This window comes from Heteronotia binoei, chromosome 5 (assembly GCF_032191835.1).
Source record: "Heteronotia binoei isolate CCM8104 ecotype False Entrance Well chromosome 5, APGP_CSIRO_Hbin_v1, whole genome shotgun sequence".
Lineage (NCBI taxonomy): Eukaryota > Metazoa > Chordata > Lepidosauria > Squamata > Gekkonidae > Heteronotia > Heteronotia binoei.
The window spans coordinates 33,279,832-33,296,727 of NC_083227.1; the positions used below are offsets into that span (position 1 = coordinate 33,279,832).

The following is a 16,896-nucleotide window of genomic DNA, read 5'->3' on the forward strand; positions in this document are numbered from 1 at the left end:
TAATAAAGATGGTTTTTGTGTGGGGTTTGTGTGTTGTGCTCATAAGATCATTCCTGGTGCCTTCCCTCCCATCCCACATCCCACACAATTTATTGCATTGCTGTGTGCAGTTAAAACTTATTGAATCAGGAAGGCATATCAGAACATAGCGGGGGGGGGGATCTAATAAAGATGGTTTTTGTGTGGGGTTTGTGTGTTGTGCTCATAAGATCATTCCTGGTGCCTTCCCTCCCATCCCACACAATTTATTGCATTGCTGTGTGCAGTTAAAACTTATTGAATCAGGAAGGCATATCAGAACATAGCAGGGGGGGGGGTGGATCTAATAAAGATGGCTTTTGTGTGACGTTTGTGTGTTGTGCTCATAAAATCACTCATGGTGCCTTCTGTGTGCAGTTAAAACTGCTCTTAAATCTGCAGGGCACCTTTTTGGATCAAGAGGAATTTTCAGAACATAACAGGGAGGGGGGATCTTGTACTGTACTGCCTTGAAGCAGTAATAAAGAAGGGGTTTGTGTGGTGTTTGTGTGATGTGTGTGTTCATACAATCATGGTGGCGGTCCTCCCAACGGGGTCTCCCCGCCAACTCCCACAGACGCAGCATGGCGTCGTGGTAGGGTGTCCTGCCTGATGCCCTGGGGATACCGCCCCATGCCTGCAGGCTTGCCATGAAGTCGCAGCGGAGGCGTTTAAATTTTGACTGGCACTGGGCCGCAGTCCGGTCAAACCCCCTCCGCTCCAACCTCCTGGCTATCGCCTCGTAGATCTGGCGGGTGTTGAGGTGCATACTGGACATTAGCTGCTCTGCATGGCCACTCCTCTCAGCTATGTCCAGCATCGCCAAAACCTCCTCCCGCTGCCAGAAAGTTCCTCTACGTCCCCTGGTCGCCATTTCGAAATAACGCTCTTTTGATTTAGCGAAATGGCAGCCCTCCCCTTTCTGTTTTGATTTATCCAATCAGGCGGCAAAGCATATCCTGATCGACAGGGCACAAACAGAACCAGGGCAGTAGCACGTGTAAGAACCCCTGGTGCATCGAAGTATTATTCCCCCCCTCCAAACTAAATGAAAGCAATGCCATTTGTAATTCCAAACATTTATTTGCTGTAAGGGGAAGCAGTCGCTAAACAAATGCAGGCAGAACTTTAAAAAATAGGCAGTTTTACAGGGAACAGTCTGAAAATAGGCAGGCATAACTGTTAAAAAGGCAGTGATACAGGGAACAGTCTGAAATAGCGTAACTACGCAACAACGAAACTGCGAAATACAAGTCCAGCTTTCAGGAACAGGCGGCGGCAGCGAGAGACATGTGGACAGAAAGCCGCAGAATCATCTTCTTCTGTGATAAAGATATTCTGTGACAGCATCACGCACAATCCTCCCCCTCTCTTAACTGCCTCCTGTTGAAAACCCTATAGTCTGCCTCTTCTGGGTCTGGGATGAAAGTTATCCCCTTATCAGGAATATCCAGTGTGACCGCATGTCCCTTTTCCTCACAAATATTGTGCAGAGTAACATATGCGGTCACAATGGAGAACACACTGTGGTACTGTGCGTTCATTCGCGTTTGCAGGACATGCCAACGAGCCTTAAGTCTCCCGAAAGCACACTCCACGACATTCCTGGCCCTGGCGTGCTTCTTGTTAAAGTGCTTCTGCACGGCCCCGTTCGGTTTCCTGAACGGGGTCATTAGCCACGGCCTAAGGGGGTACGCTCCATCGGCCAATATAAGCGCAGGGATGGTTACATTTCCCAAAGTCACCTTGGGGTTCCCTGGAACGAAGAGGCCTGCATCATTGCCGGTGTAGAGATGGCTGTTTGCGAACACAAAGGCATCGTTGGTCCTGCCGCTGAAGCCGAACTCTGCATTTACGAAGTGTCCGGTGTGATCAACCGTGCCTTGGAGGATCACCGAACAGAACTTCTTCCGGTTGCAGAACTCCTTAGTTCTCCCCCCAGGCGCCCGTATCGGGATATGCGACCCATCCACAGCAGCAATCGTATGCGGCATACCGAGTTTCCCGAACCCATCCATAATCTGTTGAGAAATGGAGTTCAGTGGATCTGGTCACGGTTAATGCAACGCCCAGTGTATTAGCAATAGGAAGTCACATCATAGTCATATATATCGATATTGCGCTATAACACAAAACTAGGGAAGAAAAGCAGAAAAAAACCCCATACATACCTTTCCAATGTCGTCACCGAGGCACACGACCTTTGAAAACAAACGGGTCTCGATGGCTTCGCAGACCTCCATCACAATCCCATGAATGGTGGAAACACCGATCCCGAACTGCGTGCTCAGTAACCGATAGGCGCATCCGGTTGCGAGGTACCATAGCGCTACCGCGAGCCGCTTTTCAGGGTGGACTGGAGACCTCATCCGTGTGGTTTGCCTTTCCAGCTTGTCCTTCACAGCGGCATAAATCTCCAGGAAGGTTCCTCTGGTCATCCGGAAGTTATAAAGCCATTGCTCGTCACCCCAGAAGACAAGCACAAAGTTCTCCCACCAGCCCACTTCACTGGGGTACACCCAATACCTGGGTGAGAACCGCATTCCGGCAAGATAGTGCCATCTAAGTTCCTGGCGGAGAGTGCCACCTCTAATCAGTCCAAGCCGGCCGTCAGACTTTTTAGAGGAGAGGAGAGGATTCCGTCTCCGAGATCTCAATGAATAATCCTTGAGGAGTTGGCCTCCGGTGCAGAAGAGTTGGCGTCCGGCGCAGAGGCACAAAAGCAGAACCTCCACTGCTGAATAAAGCAACGCCATAGTCTTGTTATCAAGATTCTCTATTGTGAATGCTTCTGACGATACATGGCTGTGTGGAGGATGCTGCTGCTGCAGCCAATACTTAACCAGAAGCGTCACATGATGGTTTGCCCGCCAAAAAAAAGGGATTCTCTATTTCGTTGTTACGAAATTACGCAACTGGAATTGCGCTTAAAAAAAATGATTGACATGGCATTGAAGTCAAGTCGATGCCAGTGTGAAAACGATTTGAGCCGGGGCTTCATGGAAAGCGACTCCGCAAAAGAGACAATAGTGCGAAAACGAGGGAAATGGTCCGGACATAATTGCTCCGCGGAATATCGGTAGCAAACGCTAAATGCGAGAACGTAGGATAGATCCTGATTGTTGGCTTTGACCACTGGAGTTTCTAAGTATTTAATGACGATGTCCAAAACAAAACTTGTGATTTGGATGAAGGAAAGAGTAAGAACATTTAGAATGATCCCCAAAGGTTCTTCATTGGATAGGAAAGTAATATGCTTGGGAATACATTGGTCTCGGATCATGTTTGGATGCTGATCTTCTGGACATTTATCACAATGACTTGCATCTGAAAAGGACAATATTAAGTTCAATAAGTTACTTTTCTTCCACAGTAAAGTTTGTTATTTTACATGCATTGAGAATATATATTTGGAGGCATGTTCTTAAATGCCAGAAAAGCAGGACAACAAGGGGAAAAGGGAGAATTCAGGAACTAACAATACATTGTTATGGTTGAAGATGGAAAACTTCCAGAGTCAGATTGCACACCTTCATTGTGGGATATCCTGGGTTTAATCATTAGCATCGCAAACCAAAAGAATCTCAGATAATAGTGCTGATATAACCCTCAGGTTCTGGACAATCAATACCAATCAGGGAGGGACGGTGGCTCAGTGGTAGAGCATCTGCTTGGTAAGCAGAAGGTCCCAGGTTCAATCCCTGGCATCTCCACTAAAAAGGGGTCCAGGCAAATAGGCGTGAGAAACCTCAGCTTGAGACCCTGGAGAGCCGCTGCCAGTCTGAGTAGACAATACTGACTTTGATGGACCAAGGGTCTGATTCAGTGTAAGGCAGCTTCATATGTTCATATATGTTCAATCAAAGTAAGGGAAATGCAGGCAGGATGATCCAAAAGTCTAACTTGGCATAAGGTGCTTTGTACATATAGTCCTGATTGCTGTAGAGTGACTGTATGGTTAGCCAAGGGGACAAACTGAATCCTGGTTTGTTTGTTTGTCCCCTCCCCTCCCCTCCCTAGGGCTGGGGTCATGTTGTCTGACCTACCTTCCTGAGTGGAGATTGTCCCTTCCCCACATGGAGAACAGTCATAGCAGCAAATCGGTTCTCCTTCCTTGATTACTTTACTGTACCCAGAAGGGCAGATCTGTGTGCACCGAGAAGGAGGTATGGTCTAAGCACAAAGACAAGAAGTTACAAGAAGTGTTTCAGGAATTTTGTTCTCTTTGTGTGAGAGGTCTGTCCTTAGAAACAACTCAACAGGATCTCTAGTCCCAATTCAGATTTCATCCTCATTTGAACAAGACCTCATTATAGGACAGCATTTATTATTCACAGTTGTGAAGAAAGGGACACTTCTTTTGTGTATACACTTTTGCTTCTCTTCAATGGCAGATCAAGTGGCAAAAGAAGAGTTGATTTCTATACCCTTCTTTTCACTGCCTGAAGGAGTATCAGAGTGGCTAACAATTGCCTTCCCTTCCTCTCCTCACAACAGATACCCTGTGAGGTAGGTGAGGGCTGAGAAAGAACTGTGACTGACTCCAAGGTCACCCAGCTGGCTTTATGTGGAGAAGTGGGGAATCAAACCTCATTCTCCACATTAGAATCTGCAGCTCTTAACCACTATAGCAAGCTGGCTCTCAAAGAAGAATTGGAGTCCTGATGCCAGATCTAGGATAGGAAACAATGTCTAAAGAGTCTGTCAGGCAAGCAGATTTCAAAGTAACCAGTCCTTGAGTTGAAACAAAGTATGGTTTATTGATAATCCATGTGCTTCTCTTGAGCCAGGTATTGGAACTGATACAGAGTAGCAGTAGAATGAATACTTAAGGATGGCACATCAAAGGTTCTCTAAACATTGCTACAATTGCTAAACAATCCTGTATTCATGTGTGAAAATTCACACAGTAACTTCTTTATCTCCCCTGTGGTTATTCTTCCTGGGTCCTGGCCTGGCCTGGGAAACTGTCCCTGGAGGCTTTATCTTCAAAGAACAAATTCCTGCATTTGTTAGTAAAAGCAAAAGAGGTGCGAAAGAGGCGCCAGCTAACTCTCTACTTTGATGTGCCTTAGTTCAGGGTTAGTAATATCTTTAAGGCATGGCAGTTATATTCAGATAAACATAGACAGTCATAGAAAGATAAAACATTGCTTGACAGAGTCATGTGTTGATTACATATGCATCATATGAGTGGTAGATATATATGTCTGTACTTCTAAGTGAGCCCTCAAGGGGTAGTTTCTGTTTCTCCCATTGAGTCCTGTATGTGGTTCTCAATTAGGTTTTGTTCTCTGTATTGCTTGGAGTGTCCCCATTGCAGGTATTTGTGTTTTTCTCTGCCAGATGGAAGTAATCAAGAGACTTGTTATAGCTACTAGAATCTCCTGTCTGCTGACCACGGAGCAAGACTGAAGGATGATCTGATAGGTTGGCATACCCCTACCCACCACCCCTCAGAGGATACTCTAATGTCCATTGGAACTCAAATACCAGGACTCACAGATCAATGGGAAGAGAACCATCTGGGAAGCAAATAAAGAACTTTTCAGCTTTCCCCATCCCATTGTTTTACACATTTTTCATTAAATAATTGGAGAACAGAATGGAGGGATATAAGGAACTGGTAGGCCCAAATCCTGCTGTTCCATCTGCCCACAGGCTTTACAAACTAAGTTATTTAGAAGTCCTAACAGGATCATGATTCCTTTAAGGACATGCAGCAATTGTTCCTCATGCAGAGTGGTGGACTGTCTGGTATGTAGATGCCCACAGGTGTATATTGGAAGCACTACCCACTCTTTAAGAACCAGGATTTGTGAACATAAATCCAGGGTCTGTCACTCAGTCCCAAATGCCCCCTTGGTGAACCATTTTATGGAAATAGGACACGGGGATGAGGATTTCAAGTTTCTTGTTTTATGTAAATATGAGGGAGAACAGGGCCAGGAGGGGGATATCTGTCATACTTTGCTAAGGAAAGAAGCATATTGGACCCTTAAATTGGATTCTATAGCCCCTAAGGGTCTTAATATAAACCTAGATTACTCAATTTTTCTGTAACAATGCATATCTCTTTAAATAAAATGTTGCTTGCTATAACCTCCTTGTAAGATTTTTGGTTAAATGCAGTGTTGCTTTCATAGCTTTCTTGTAAGACATTGCTGGTTATAACCCTTTTGAAAGAATTTTGCCTAATTGTAGTATTGTCTTTTAAGCTCTTTTGTAAGAATTGTTAATGTATATCCCTTTAAATGAAGTGGTGCTTGTTACAGCTGTAATCAATGGGTTTGTATTTAGAATGGGAGATCTTCTGTTGCTCTTCCTGAGTTTCCAGAAGAGGCCAGCATTTCCTTGACTCGATGAAGTGTGATTTTGCTGAAAGCAGTGGTAAGTCCCAATGTGGGAGATATTATAAATATTTACATGTATTAAACAATATAGAAATACTTAATTGTTTTGCACAGTTTTGATACGATTGAGTTCCTGTTCCAGAGCCTGGGGGAAGCAATGAATTTGTGAAATGACAGCCAGCTAGCAGCCCCGTTGTGAGTGTGGTGTGGCAGGTTTGCGAGGGACAGTCATGTTATTTGATCCACAGGAGTTTGTATAAAGAGAATGTTTGAATGAACTTTTAATCTCCTGGGGGTTATATAGACTTTTTTTTTTTTGAGACTGCGTCTCTGTTTGAAAGTGTTTTACTCTCTATGTTTGAAATGTTTTGAAAATTTTTGCATTTACACTATTTTGATACAAAATATACACAATAGGCTTGAAAAATCTTCATTTAAGTAATTTGCCTGTAATTCCTGACACTGGCCGTTTGGCAGTATGGTCTTTGAATTCTTGAACTCTTGAAATCCTCAATTCATATTGATCGGCTTGGCAGCAGCAGGTGACTGTACCCCTCTGAATTCATACCTTTTTAAAAGGAGGAGGGTTGTTGTGATGAAGAGCTACAAATGGAAGAGCTGCAATTTATTATTTTTTGAAAAGAGCCCGAAGTCTGGTTTTTATTTGATTACTGTAGGTCAAAACAGGGATGTATAATTGAGGAAGGGATGTTTTCAGAATATGCTTTCTGCATCAATGATGTAACTTGAAGAGTTCTCAGCAAGTGCTAAATGAAGAATTGGTCTCATCAGTCTCTTTGGAATGTTTATTGCACCTGAGAGTGCATTTGTTTTATGGATCCTTGTCAAGGGCGTTAATGAATGAATTGTAAAATTTATAAATCCTGCAACATATAGAGTATTTTACATTACCATATAATAATCTTCTTGTAATAAATGTTTTGTTAGAGTAGTGAATAGAAGGTTTCACCCTGAGGTTTTTTTTTGTTGTTGGAGCCACCTGGTTACCCAGCAGTGATCCAAGAGCACCTCCTGACTACAACCTGTGTCTTCACATCTACATTCCCATACTCATCCTGTCCTCTTGAAGAGGATGGATGCCTGTTTTGACTAGGTAAATAGCTGCAAAAACTAGGCTTCCCAATCCCCAGGTTCCAATGGGGGATCCCATGGTTTTACAGGCTTCCCCCTGCCCCCAGCTGGCTGGCGGGGGAAGCCCTGCTCCCACAGCCACCAAGTACTTCTAGAGCTCTGGCAGGTTTAGAAACCTGCAAACAGGTCCGTTTTTAAAATGTGTGCCTTTAAAGTTGAGAGGAAGCAGGAAACAAGAAGCACTTAATGGGGAAGGGTCAGCAGCAGCTTCGTCAGAGAACAGCCCCTCCATTTGTTTTGTTTTTCTTTTCAGAGCAAGTTAGAGTGTGTGAAAAGAGAGGAGCCTAGTCCCTGTTCTTTTCAGATGCCATTGTGGAGGAACCAGACCCAGTAAGTGTGTGTGTTTGTGTGTTCATGTGTGTGAGAGAGGGAGGGAGGGTTACTAATTCTCAGGTGGGGACAAGGGATTCCCCAGTTTGGAGGCCCTCCCCCAACTTTAGAAAGCGGGGGGGGGAGGAAATGTCTACTGGGAACTCTATTATTCCCTATGGAGAACGATTCTCATAGGGAATAATGGGGAATTGATCCACAGGTATCTGGGGCTCTGGGGAGGGTGTTCTTTGAGGCAGAGGCACCAAATTTGCAGCTTAGCATCTGATGCCTTTCCTCAAATACCCTCCAAGTTTCAACAGGATTGGACTGGGGGGGCAGTTCTATGAGCCCCCAAAGAAGGTGCCCCTATCCTTCATTATTTCTAATGGAGGGAAGCAATTGAAAAGGTGTGCAGTCCCTTTCAATGTGATGATGAGAACTCCTTTTGGAGTTCAATTGTACTTCTTCCTTCCAACTTTGCTCATGGCTCCGCCCCAATGTCTCCTGGTCCCACCCCCAAAGTCCCCAGATATTTCTTGAATTGGACTAGGCAACCCTAGCAAAAACACAAAACTCTTGTGAAATTTCATGCCAGTTCAGAAGAAAAGAAGTCTTGTGATATTGTTTCAGTGGCAAAACATTACACATTTGTTAAGTTTGGAAAGTTACAAACATTTTCTTTAACTAATAAATTGAAACCATTTTTGTTGCCTTCCAACAAGGGCTTTTTTATTTCACACAGGGCTTTTTTTGTAGAAAAAGCTCAGTGGGACCTCATTTGCATATTAGGCCACATCCCCTGACACCAAGCCAGCCAGAACAATGTTCCTGTTCAAAAACCCCCTGCTTTCAACACAATCAGGGTCCCCAAGATAGTAATTGTAAACTTCCCTGTTTAAAAGGTAGCAGGATGGCTACTGTAAACTTCTAAGTGTCTAGCAAAGAAGGAAGGCTGTGGATGGGATTTGCACTTTGGGCCATCATGTTACCAATACATAGAAGAGCTTGTTGAGATGATCCCAAAGAAGTGAATAGAAATCTCCAAGCATCATGAAACTATTTAATAAAGACATTCTCCAAAGGCCGACAAAACAATACCATGAACTTATTAGGTCACATTCAAACAACTCTATTGGAATCAGGTAGTGATTAACGCAGAAGAGTCAAACATGCAGCCCATGAGCTAGATCAGCCCCCCAGAGGGCTGCTATCAGGCCTGCTAGCAACTCCTCCTGTTGCCTGCTTCCTTCCACATCACAGCTTGCTTTGCCAGGCTTGCTCAATCAAGCTACAGAGCAAAGCCTTTGTTTTCTCCATTGACTGACAAGCACATGAAACAACATGTACAAAAGTTCACAATGCCCATCCATTTCATGTTTTCCTCTGGGTCTTAGGCTCAAAGCATTGGCCATGAGATTTCTGTAATGAATGTCAGTAAATCAAAATTAGATTTGCAGTTTACAGATACACATCTGAACAACACTTGAACAGCATACTCCACTTGCTCCTGCTGGAATGGCCTTGGGTTAGCCATAGCTCTGGCAGAGGTTGTCCTTGAAAGGGCAGCTGCTGTGAGAGCCCTCTCAGCCCCACCCACCCCATAGGGTGTCTGTTGTGGGGGGAGAAGATATAGGAGATTGTAAGCCGCTCTGAGTCTCTGATTCAGAGAGAAGGGCGGGGTATAAATCTGCAATTCTTCTTCTTCTTCTTCTACTCAAGATTGCTACAGCACATTGTCTCCAGACTTTGATGTAATAATTCAGAGCAAGAGCTGCCAGATATCAGAGATTGTTAGAGGTTTTTTTTTAAATCTTTAATTGTGTTTGTCTGTGTCCTTTATAAATTATCTCTGCTACCTGGTATTACATTGTACGACACTAATGGCTTGGCCCAAGAAGGTCTCATTTATGTCACATCCAGCCTTCATAACAAATCAGTTTGACACCCCTAAATTAAAGGATACACATTAAACATTAAAACAAAATGGCCTACAGATGCCTAATGTCATTATACATTCTCCATCATTCTGCATCACTAGTTTCTTTTTTAATGCGTATAAAAGTAAGATTTGATCAAATAAAAACAGGAAAGCAAACTCTCAAGACCAGGTATATTGGATTCATAATGGTGTGGACACAGATTACAAATATTTAAAAGAATGCACTCAATCATATTTCATCTTTATGTTTCATCATTAGATCTTCCTTTGTATTCAGATGAGGCCTCAGTATAATAATGTAGCATTTGGGAAGAAAGATGCAGCCCAGTAAACCCAAGCTGGAGGCCAAGATAGAGAAGACCTGCACAGCAACCATGTATTTCCCCTTAGTGCTCAGGTAGGTGGGCACAAAGGACACCCAAACACTGCAGAACACCAACATGCTGAAGGTGATCAGCTTGGCTTCATTGAACGCCCCAGGCAGCTTCCTGGCTAGGAAAGCCACAGTGAAGCAGATGGCGGCCAGAAAGCCCGTGTAGCCAAGGGCAGCATAAAACATGGCCACAGACCCTTCATTACATTGCAGTATGATCTGTCCCAACTGGGAGTGCCTGTCAGAGTCTGGGAAGGGGGGAGAGATGCCCAGCCAGAGTGTGCAGATGCCCACTTGAATGCTGGAACAGAAAAAGACAATGAAGTTGGCCAAGCTCTTTCCCAGCCATTTCCTCATCCTGCTCCCAGGCTTTGAAGCCATGAAGGCCACCACCACAGTGACAGTTTTGGCCAACACAGAAGAGACAGCAATGGAGAAGATGATGCTGAAGGCAGTTTGTTGGAGAAGGCAGGTCACCTTCTGGGGTTCACCAATGAAGAGAAAAGTGGAGAGAAATGAAAGTAGGAGGGAGACGAGGAGAATATAGGAGAGGCTGAGATTGTTGGCTTTGACCACTGGTGTTTCTATGTACTTAGCAAAAATTCCCAAAACAAAAATTGTGATTAGGATGAAGAAAAGAGTAAGTACATTTAGGATGATCCCCAAAGGTTCCTCATAGGACAGGAAGGAGATATGCTTGGGAACACACTGGTCTCGGATAATGCTTGGATGCTGATCTTCTGGACATTTTTCACAATGACTTGCATCTGAAAGGACATATTCAGTATTAGCACAGTTACTTTACATGGGACAGTCTTGTGTATTTACATTCATTGGAAATATATATTCAGAGGCACATCTTTACATGCCAGAAAAGCAAGTCAAGGTAGGGAGGTGGGAGAAATCAGGAACTAACAATGCCTAAAAGGGATGTTGAGAATCTTCCAGTTTCAGTCTGCCTGCCTTCATTGTGGGATGTCTTGGGTTTAATCATTGGCCTCACAAGCCAAAAGAATATCAGATAATAGTGCTTATATAACCCTCAGGCTCTGGACAACAAATACCAATCAAAGTACGGAAAGTGCAGGCAAAATGTTCCAAAAATCTGACTTGGTTTAAGGTGCTTTATACATGTAGTCCTGATTGTAGTAGAATAACTGGGAGTATATATTTATTATCTTTGACTTTTAGCCCTCTCTCCCCTATTGCTGCAAGACTGAGGGTGGGTCACAACATAATACAGATAACCAAGGGTGTTTTTGTAGCAAAAGCCCAGCAGAAACTCATTTGCATATTAGGCCACACCCCCTGATGCCAAGCCTGCGAGATATGAGTTCCTGTGCATTCCTGCTCAAAAACAATTCTGCACATAACTATCATAAAAACTATTACAAATAATTTAAAACACAAACAGTGCATCACAAGTCAGATGGTGCTCAACTCAACCTTTCACCTCTCTGGGGGTAAATTCAGTATAGGGGAGGTGGAAAAATAAGGGGGGGGGAGAAGAATTCTGTCCTGCAAGGTCTATAAAGCTCTCAATCAGAACCCTCAGCCATAGGCCTGGTGGAATAGTTCTGTTGGTGAACCAAAGGGGACCAAATGAACCTGGGATGTAAGCATTATTTTTGCCCCATCTTCTCCCTGTAGTCTGACCTACCTTCCTGATTGGAGATTGTCCCTTCCCCACAGGGAGAACAGTCATAGCAGCAAATAGGTTCTCCTTCCTTGATGACCTTAGTGTATCCAGGAGGACAAACCTCAGTGCACCTAGAACAAGGCAGAGTCTATGTACAAAGACAAGGAGAAGTTTAAAAAATGTGTTAGGGGCTTTGTTTTGTTTGTGTGAGAGAGATCGTTTAACAGGATGCCTAGTCCCAACTCAGAATTTATCCTCTTGTGAACCAGATCCCCTTTTAGGACAACATTTTTTATCCACAGCTATGTGGAAGGGACTCTGCTTTGGGGTACACACTTTTGCTGCTCTGCAATGGCCAGACAAGGGCAAAAGAAAGATTGGAGTCCTCAGGGTTGACCATGTCACTAGACAAACTAGGCAATTGCCTAGGGTGCTGGACTTCTGGGTGAGTTGAATTGGGCACCCCTCATGTGACTCAGTGACATTTACAGTGCAGGGAGGGCACCAGAAGTTAGCCTTGCCTAGGGTGCTAGACAGTGTAGGGCCAGCCCTGGGCATCCTGATGCCAGGGCTAGGACTGAAAAAAGGAGACATATGCTCTTTTTGTGTACAAGAAGATAAGAAAAGCCATGTTGGATCAGGCCAATGTCCCATCTAGTCCAACACTGTGTCACACAGTGGCCAAAAAACCCAGGTGCCATCAGTGGGGCCAGGACACTAGAAGTCCTCACACTGTTGCCTCTCCCAAGCACCAAGAATACAGAACATTACTTGCCCCAGTCAGAGAGTTCCAACAATACGCTGTGGCTAATAGCCACTGATGGACCTCTGCACCATGTGCTTATCCAATCCCCTCTTGAAGCTGTCTATGCTTACAGCCTCCACCACTGCCTGTGGCAGTGGATTCCACATGTTAATCACCCTTTGGGTGAAGAAGTACTTCCTTTTATCTGTTTTAACCCAACTGCTCAGCAATTTCATTGAGTGCCCACAAGTTCTTGTATTGTGAAAAATCATATGAGTTGTGGAATGGTAGATATATATGTGTATACCAGTAAGTGATCCCTCAAAAACTAGTTTGTTTCCCCTGTTCCTGTATGGGGGGAGCTCTCACTTAGGTCTTGTACTCTGTGCTGTTTGCACTCTTCCCATTGTGGCCATTTGTGTTCTTTCTCTCCCAGCTGAAAGTGACAGAGACTTGTTGTCAAAGCTACCAGAGGCTCCTGTGTGCTGACCACAAAGCTGGATCAAAGGATGATCTGATAGGCTGGCATACCCCTATCCACCACCCCTCACAAGATACTCTGATGACCATTGTTCCAGGACTCACAGATGAATGGGAAGAAAACCATTCGGGAGGAGAATAAAGTACTTTTTAGCTTTTCGTACCCCATTGTTTTACACATTTTTCATTAAATAATTGTAGGCAATGGTTTAGGGGCAACCGAGAACAGAATAGAGGGATTTAAGGAACTGGTGGGGCCCAAATCCTGCATGGTTTACATGGGGAGATATGACAGTTGAAGACCAAGTCCAGGCCCACTCCTGTGGAAACCAAGTTTTCGGTTCCCAGGCTGTGACTGGTCTAAAGGAGTACTCCCCGAGTCATCAACCAATTTGACACCTAACTTTGAAGGCATCTGGTATAGCAACACTGGTGAAGATAAGCAGGTCAGGATCAGGTCGGAGCCTGGTTTGGTGATCTGCGAAGAATATGAATTGGACTTTGTGACTTCCAAGATCATGACTGTCCAAATTTAGTAGAAGTGCCTGAAAAATTACTAGAGTTGATACAAGGGAAAAAAAAGAAACAAATGTTTTCCCCACCTCATTAAACCATCTGGGCCACACAATGGCATCTTGATCAATGACAAATGTCATTTCAGAGGCTGGGCATCGCTCCACACTTCCAACTTTCACTCTAAGAATAGTTCGATTGGGTAGCACCACCCAGTTTACAATATCAAAGTCAACTGCCATGTCCCCGTTCTCATCAAAATAAAGTCCTTCCATTGAATTGTTGTAAGAGTGGAAGTTTCTCAAGAAAGAATGAAGCTAGAATGATATATAAAGCAGCAATTTAGAAATACAGGAATCTGTATGGGATTTCAGCTTTGTGTATTTGGAGTTCCAGATATCTATCATCTGTAAGCTTTGCAAAAGGCCTGTAGACCGGGGAGCTTCTTAGTTTACAGCAGGTCCAGGAATAAACTAAGTAAGTAAATTTAAGTAGTTATAAGTTTAAGGAAGAAGAAAGAAAGCATGATTTTTCAAACAAGACAGAGCTGACTCTTGACATACACAGTCACAAGATGTGATGGTGGCCACTAGTTTAAATTGATATAAAAGGGGTTGGACAGATTGATGGAGGCCAGCAGTTCTTGCCTTTTAAGCACGATAGCTGAAGGGGGCTTCCAGCTTCAGAGGTTGATTTCTTCTGGCTATCAGATGCTGAGAAGCAGTCAGCAGCTGTAGGCTGTGGTTTTCTTGGGGCCACTGTTGAAAACAGGGTGCTAGATTTGGTAGACTATTGTTCTGGTGCCCCTCAAATGTTCCTATATTCTTACAGAGAAAAAAATACCTGCCATGGCTGCAGTTTCTGAAATCCCAGCCAGTGTCTTCCCAACTTCCAGTTAGATCTGTATAAGGAAAGGTCATTTAAGGCATGTGCTACCAGTTGGATAGAGTTGTAAATGCTGTGGCTATCTTGAGACAGGATCCTCTCAAGCTCCTCCTGGGGTGGCATTTCCAGTTCCTCTTTCTGTCTGCACCTTGTCCAACCTTTCACAGACAACCCATCATTTGAATGAATACAATGAAATGCTTCCTTTCCAATTTTAGTGAGAGTACTGAGGAAGGACATAAAATTGTCATATTTGGTCTTCTTGTTTGTATGGATCAAAAGGGAAATAGAACCATGGATGTTCTGGATATCAAACATATAAAAAAACCACCTGAAGCTGAAATCGTGCAAAACTGCTGTGATCCAGACTTTTCCCACAATGAATTTCTCTCTTTTTTCGGCTTCTCTGATCAAAATCCCAAGTGCAATTGTTGAATGGGAATCTCCATGGTAAACAAATACGTTACATTTTCTCTGCATTAAAATTGAATATGTGTGGGAAATTAACTTCTTGGGATCTTTGTTAAATTCTGGGATGCTTTCTGTGATGGCAATGCAAATCCCACTCCTAACAACTACAGGGGCCAAGGCCCTCAGGAATCTTTCTCCTTGGGCATTGTCTGGAGCCATGAGACCGATCCACGTCCATCTGAAATGCAGGAGCATCTTCACAATCCCCATGAAATAGGATTCTTGCTTTGGAGCCATCCGATAGAAAAAAGGCAACTCAGTCTCATCTTTGAGCACATGATTAGCCAAACTATAACTGATCTAGTCAAGAAAGGAAGAGATCAGTGTTTGGTTCTGTATCCAATCCAAAACTCTTACATTTGCTATTATATAAATATTAATATCTTTAGCTATCAATAAGCCCATCATTATGACAGTCAGTCTGTATGCGGATACTCTCCTCACAGAGGACATCCTTCTCAATTTGTTTTGCTTACAAAGTTACAACATGGTCCCTGCCAGTGGCCGTTAGAAGTAGGTCATTGCTTCTCAAAACTCAGAACCCCAGGAAGACTACTGCAGAGGAACTGGATCTGATCCATCTCCCTGCTGAGTCCAGGTTTTGTGGAACGACTGCAAATCAACAAACTTCTTAGTTCTACCAACAGTGAAGTTTCTTGGTCACATTAAAGTGTGGAATGTTGGAAAGTGGCTGTTCTATATATCTGTATGGCTTCCTCCACAACTAAGAATTCTCATTAAAACACTCTCTTAATCTTTCCAAGGGATCTCTGCAGTGCCCATAGTAAATTTGCTTTCCGTCCTCTGGTTGGTTCTGTCATATCGTGGTTGCTTGTGAATTTGGTGATGTTCCCGTATTGAACTCTTTTTCCTTGAACCCTTGGGGTCCAAAGGCCTGTGCTATACTTTGGTTTGTTCACTTCCTCTTCTAGTTCTAGGTTGCTGGTATTCCAGCAGAGGCCAGAAAAGGCCCTGCTATTCTTCCAATAAAACTTTCAATCCTTTTGGCTCTGTGTGCTTGTGGAATTATTACACTGGCAATGAGGATGGGATTTCTGCAGAATGTCCCATCAATGGAATGTAAATTTCTCATCTCTCTCTTCTAGTAATTTAACTCAAGTTTAACCACAGTTCAAGTAAAAGACAGGAGAAGCTGTTTAGCTACAATAATCTCTCAAGAGTCAGTTTCCTTCATTCACAGTTGGATGTGGAGTTTGAGAGGGGATTTTTCAAATGGAGAAAGGCCTGTGAAGGGATGGAAAATGAGCATCTGCTTAGACATCGCCAGAGGCCTGCTTGAAATCTAAGCCAGCCGAGAAAATCCTGAATGGTTAAAACAGGCACCTATTGGGTCTCTTTTGCCACACACAATTGAAGCTAACCATTGAAGGGTATAACTAGACTTAGGATAGCATCCTTCAACATATCCACACCCTCACCCTATATGTCCCATACCTGAGGAATTTTGTAGATGCTCAACATGGTTGAAATCTGTGTGGAGGTTTCAGCGTTGGTCCCCTCAAGAACAGCCAAGAGCTTATTCTGTCCTCCACAGCTGTAGTTTGGAACATTCTTATGTCCACCAGACAGGAGATCTACTGCTGCATCATAAGTAAATCTTGCCCTGTTTAAGTTCTCATAGATGTTGTACCCCAGAGTCATATTGGGTAACAAGCTGGAATGTTTATTGATTTTTTCAATGGCAAATATGAAAGGCAGGAGGTCTGAATACATCATGTCATGGAAACTGCAACATAATGTGTTGGTTATATTTCACCTGCTGTTTAATACTGACATGTAAAAACCTTGCTTCTTTTCCTTTCAGGGCCTTTGCAGCTAACAAAAAAATCTCTAGGTCTTTTCCTTAGTACTAACCTCAGACTAGCTCATTTCCAAAGCATGAAATATAAGAGCTGATTCTGAGAATTGTACGCATGCGCTGAAGAAAGCCAGCAGCTGGCCCATTCTCTCCTCAGCGTATTTTGCTAAAAGCTCAAATAAATTGAGATGTCCTCA

At 43.6% G+C, this 16,896-nt stretch overlaps 1 protein-coding gene across 1 annotated transcript; it reads right to left on the minus strand.

Annotated features, from left to right (window-relative positions):
- Positions 1–10,003: 10,003 nt before the first annotated feature.
- On the minus strand, positions 10,004–16,542 carry LOC132571925 (vomeronasal type-2 receptor 26-like). Its single transcript, XM_060238717.1, has 3 exons — positions 16,336–16,542; positions 11,808–11,934; positions 10,004–10,914 (listed from the first exon to the last, which is right to left on the minus strand). The coding sequence occupies exons 1-3, from the start codon at positions 16,540–16,542 to the stop codon at positions 10,004–10,006; spliced, it is 1,245 nt and encodes a 414-aa protein (XP_060094700.1).
- Positions 16,543–16,896: the final 354 nt, after the last annotated feature.

Excerpts from the sequence above, each read along its gene's own strand:
- LOC132571925 (XM_060238717.1), bottom strand. The coding sequence starts at position 16,542 with ATGACTCTGGGGTACAACATCTATGAGAACTTAAACAGGGCAAGATTT. Across the intron at positions 11,935-16,335 it reads GCATCTACAAAATTCCTCAG|ACTCTGCCTTGTTCTAGGTG; the intron begins GTATGGGACATA and ends CTTTGTACATAG. Across the intron at positions 10,915-11,807 it reads GACAATCTCCAATCAGGAAG|ATGCAAGTCATTGTGAAAAA; the intron begins GTAGGTCAGACT and ends ATGTCCTTTCAG.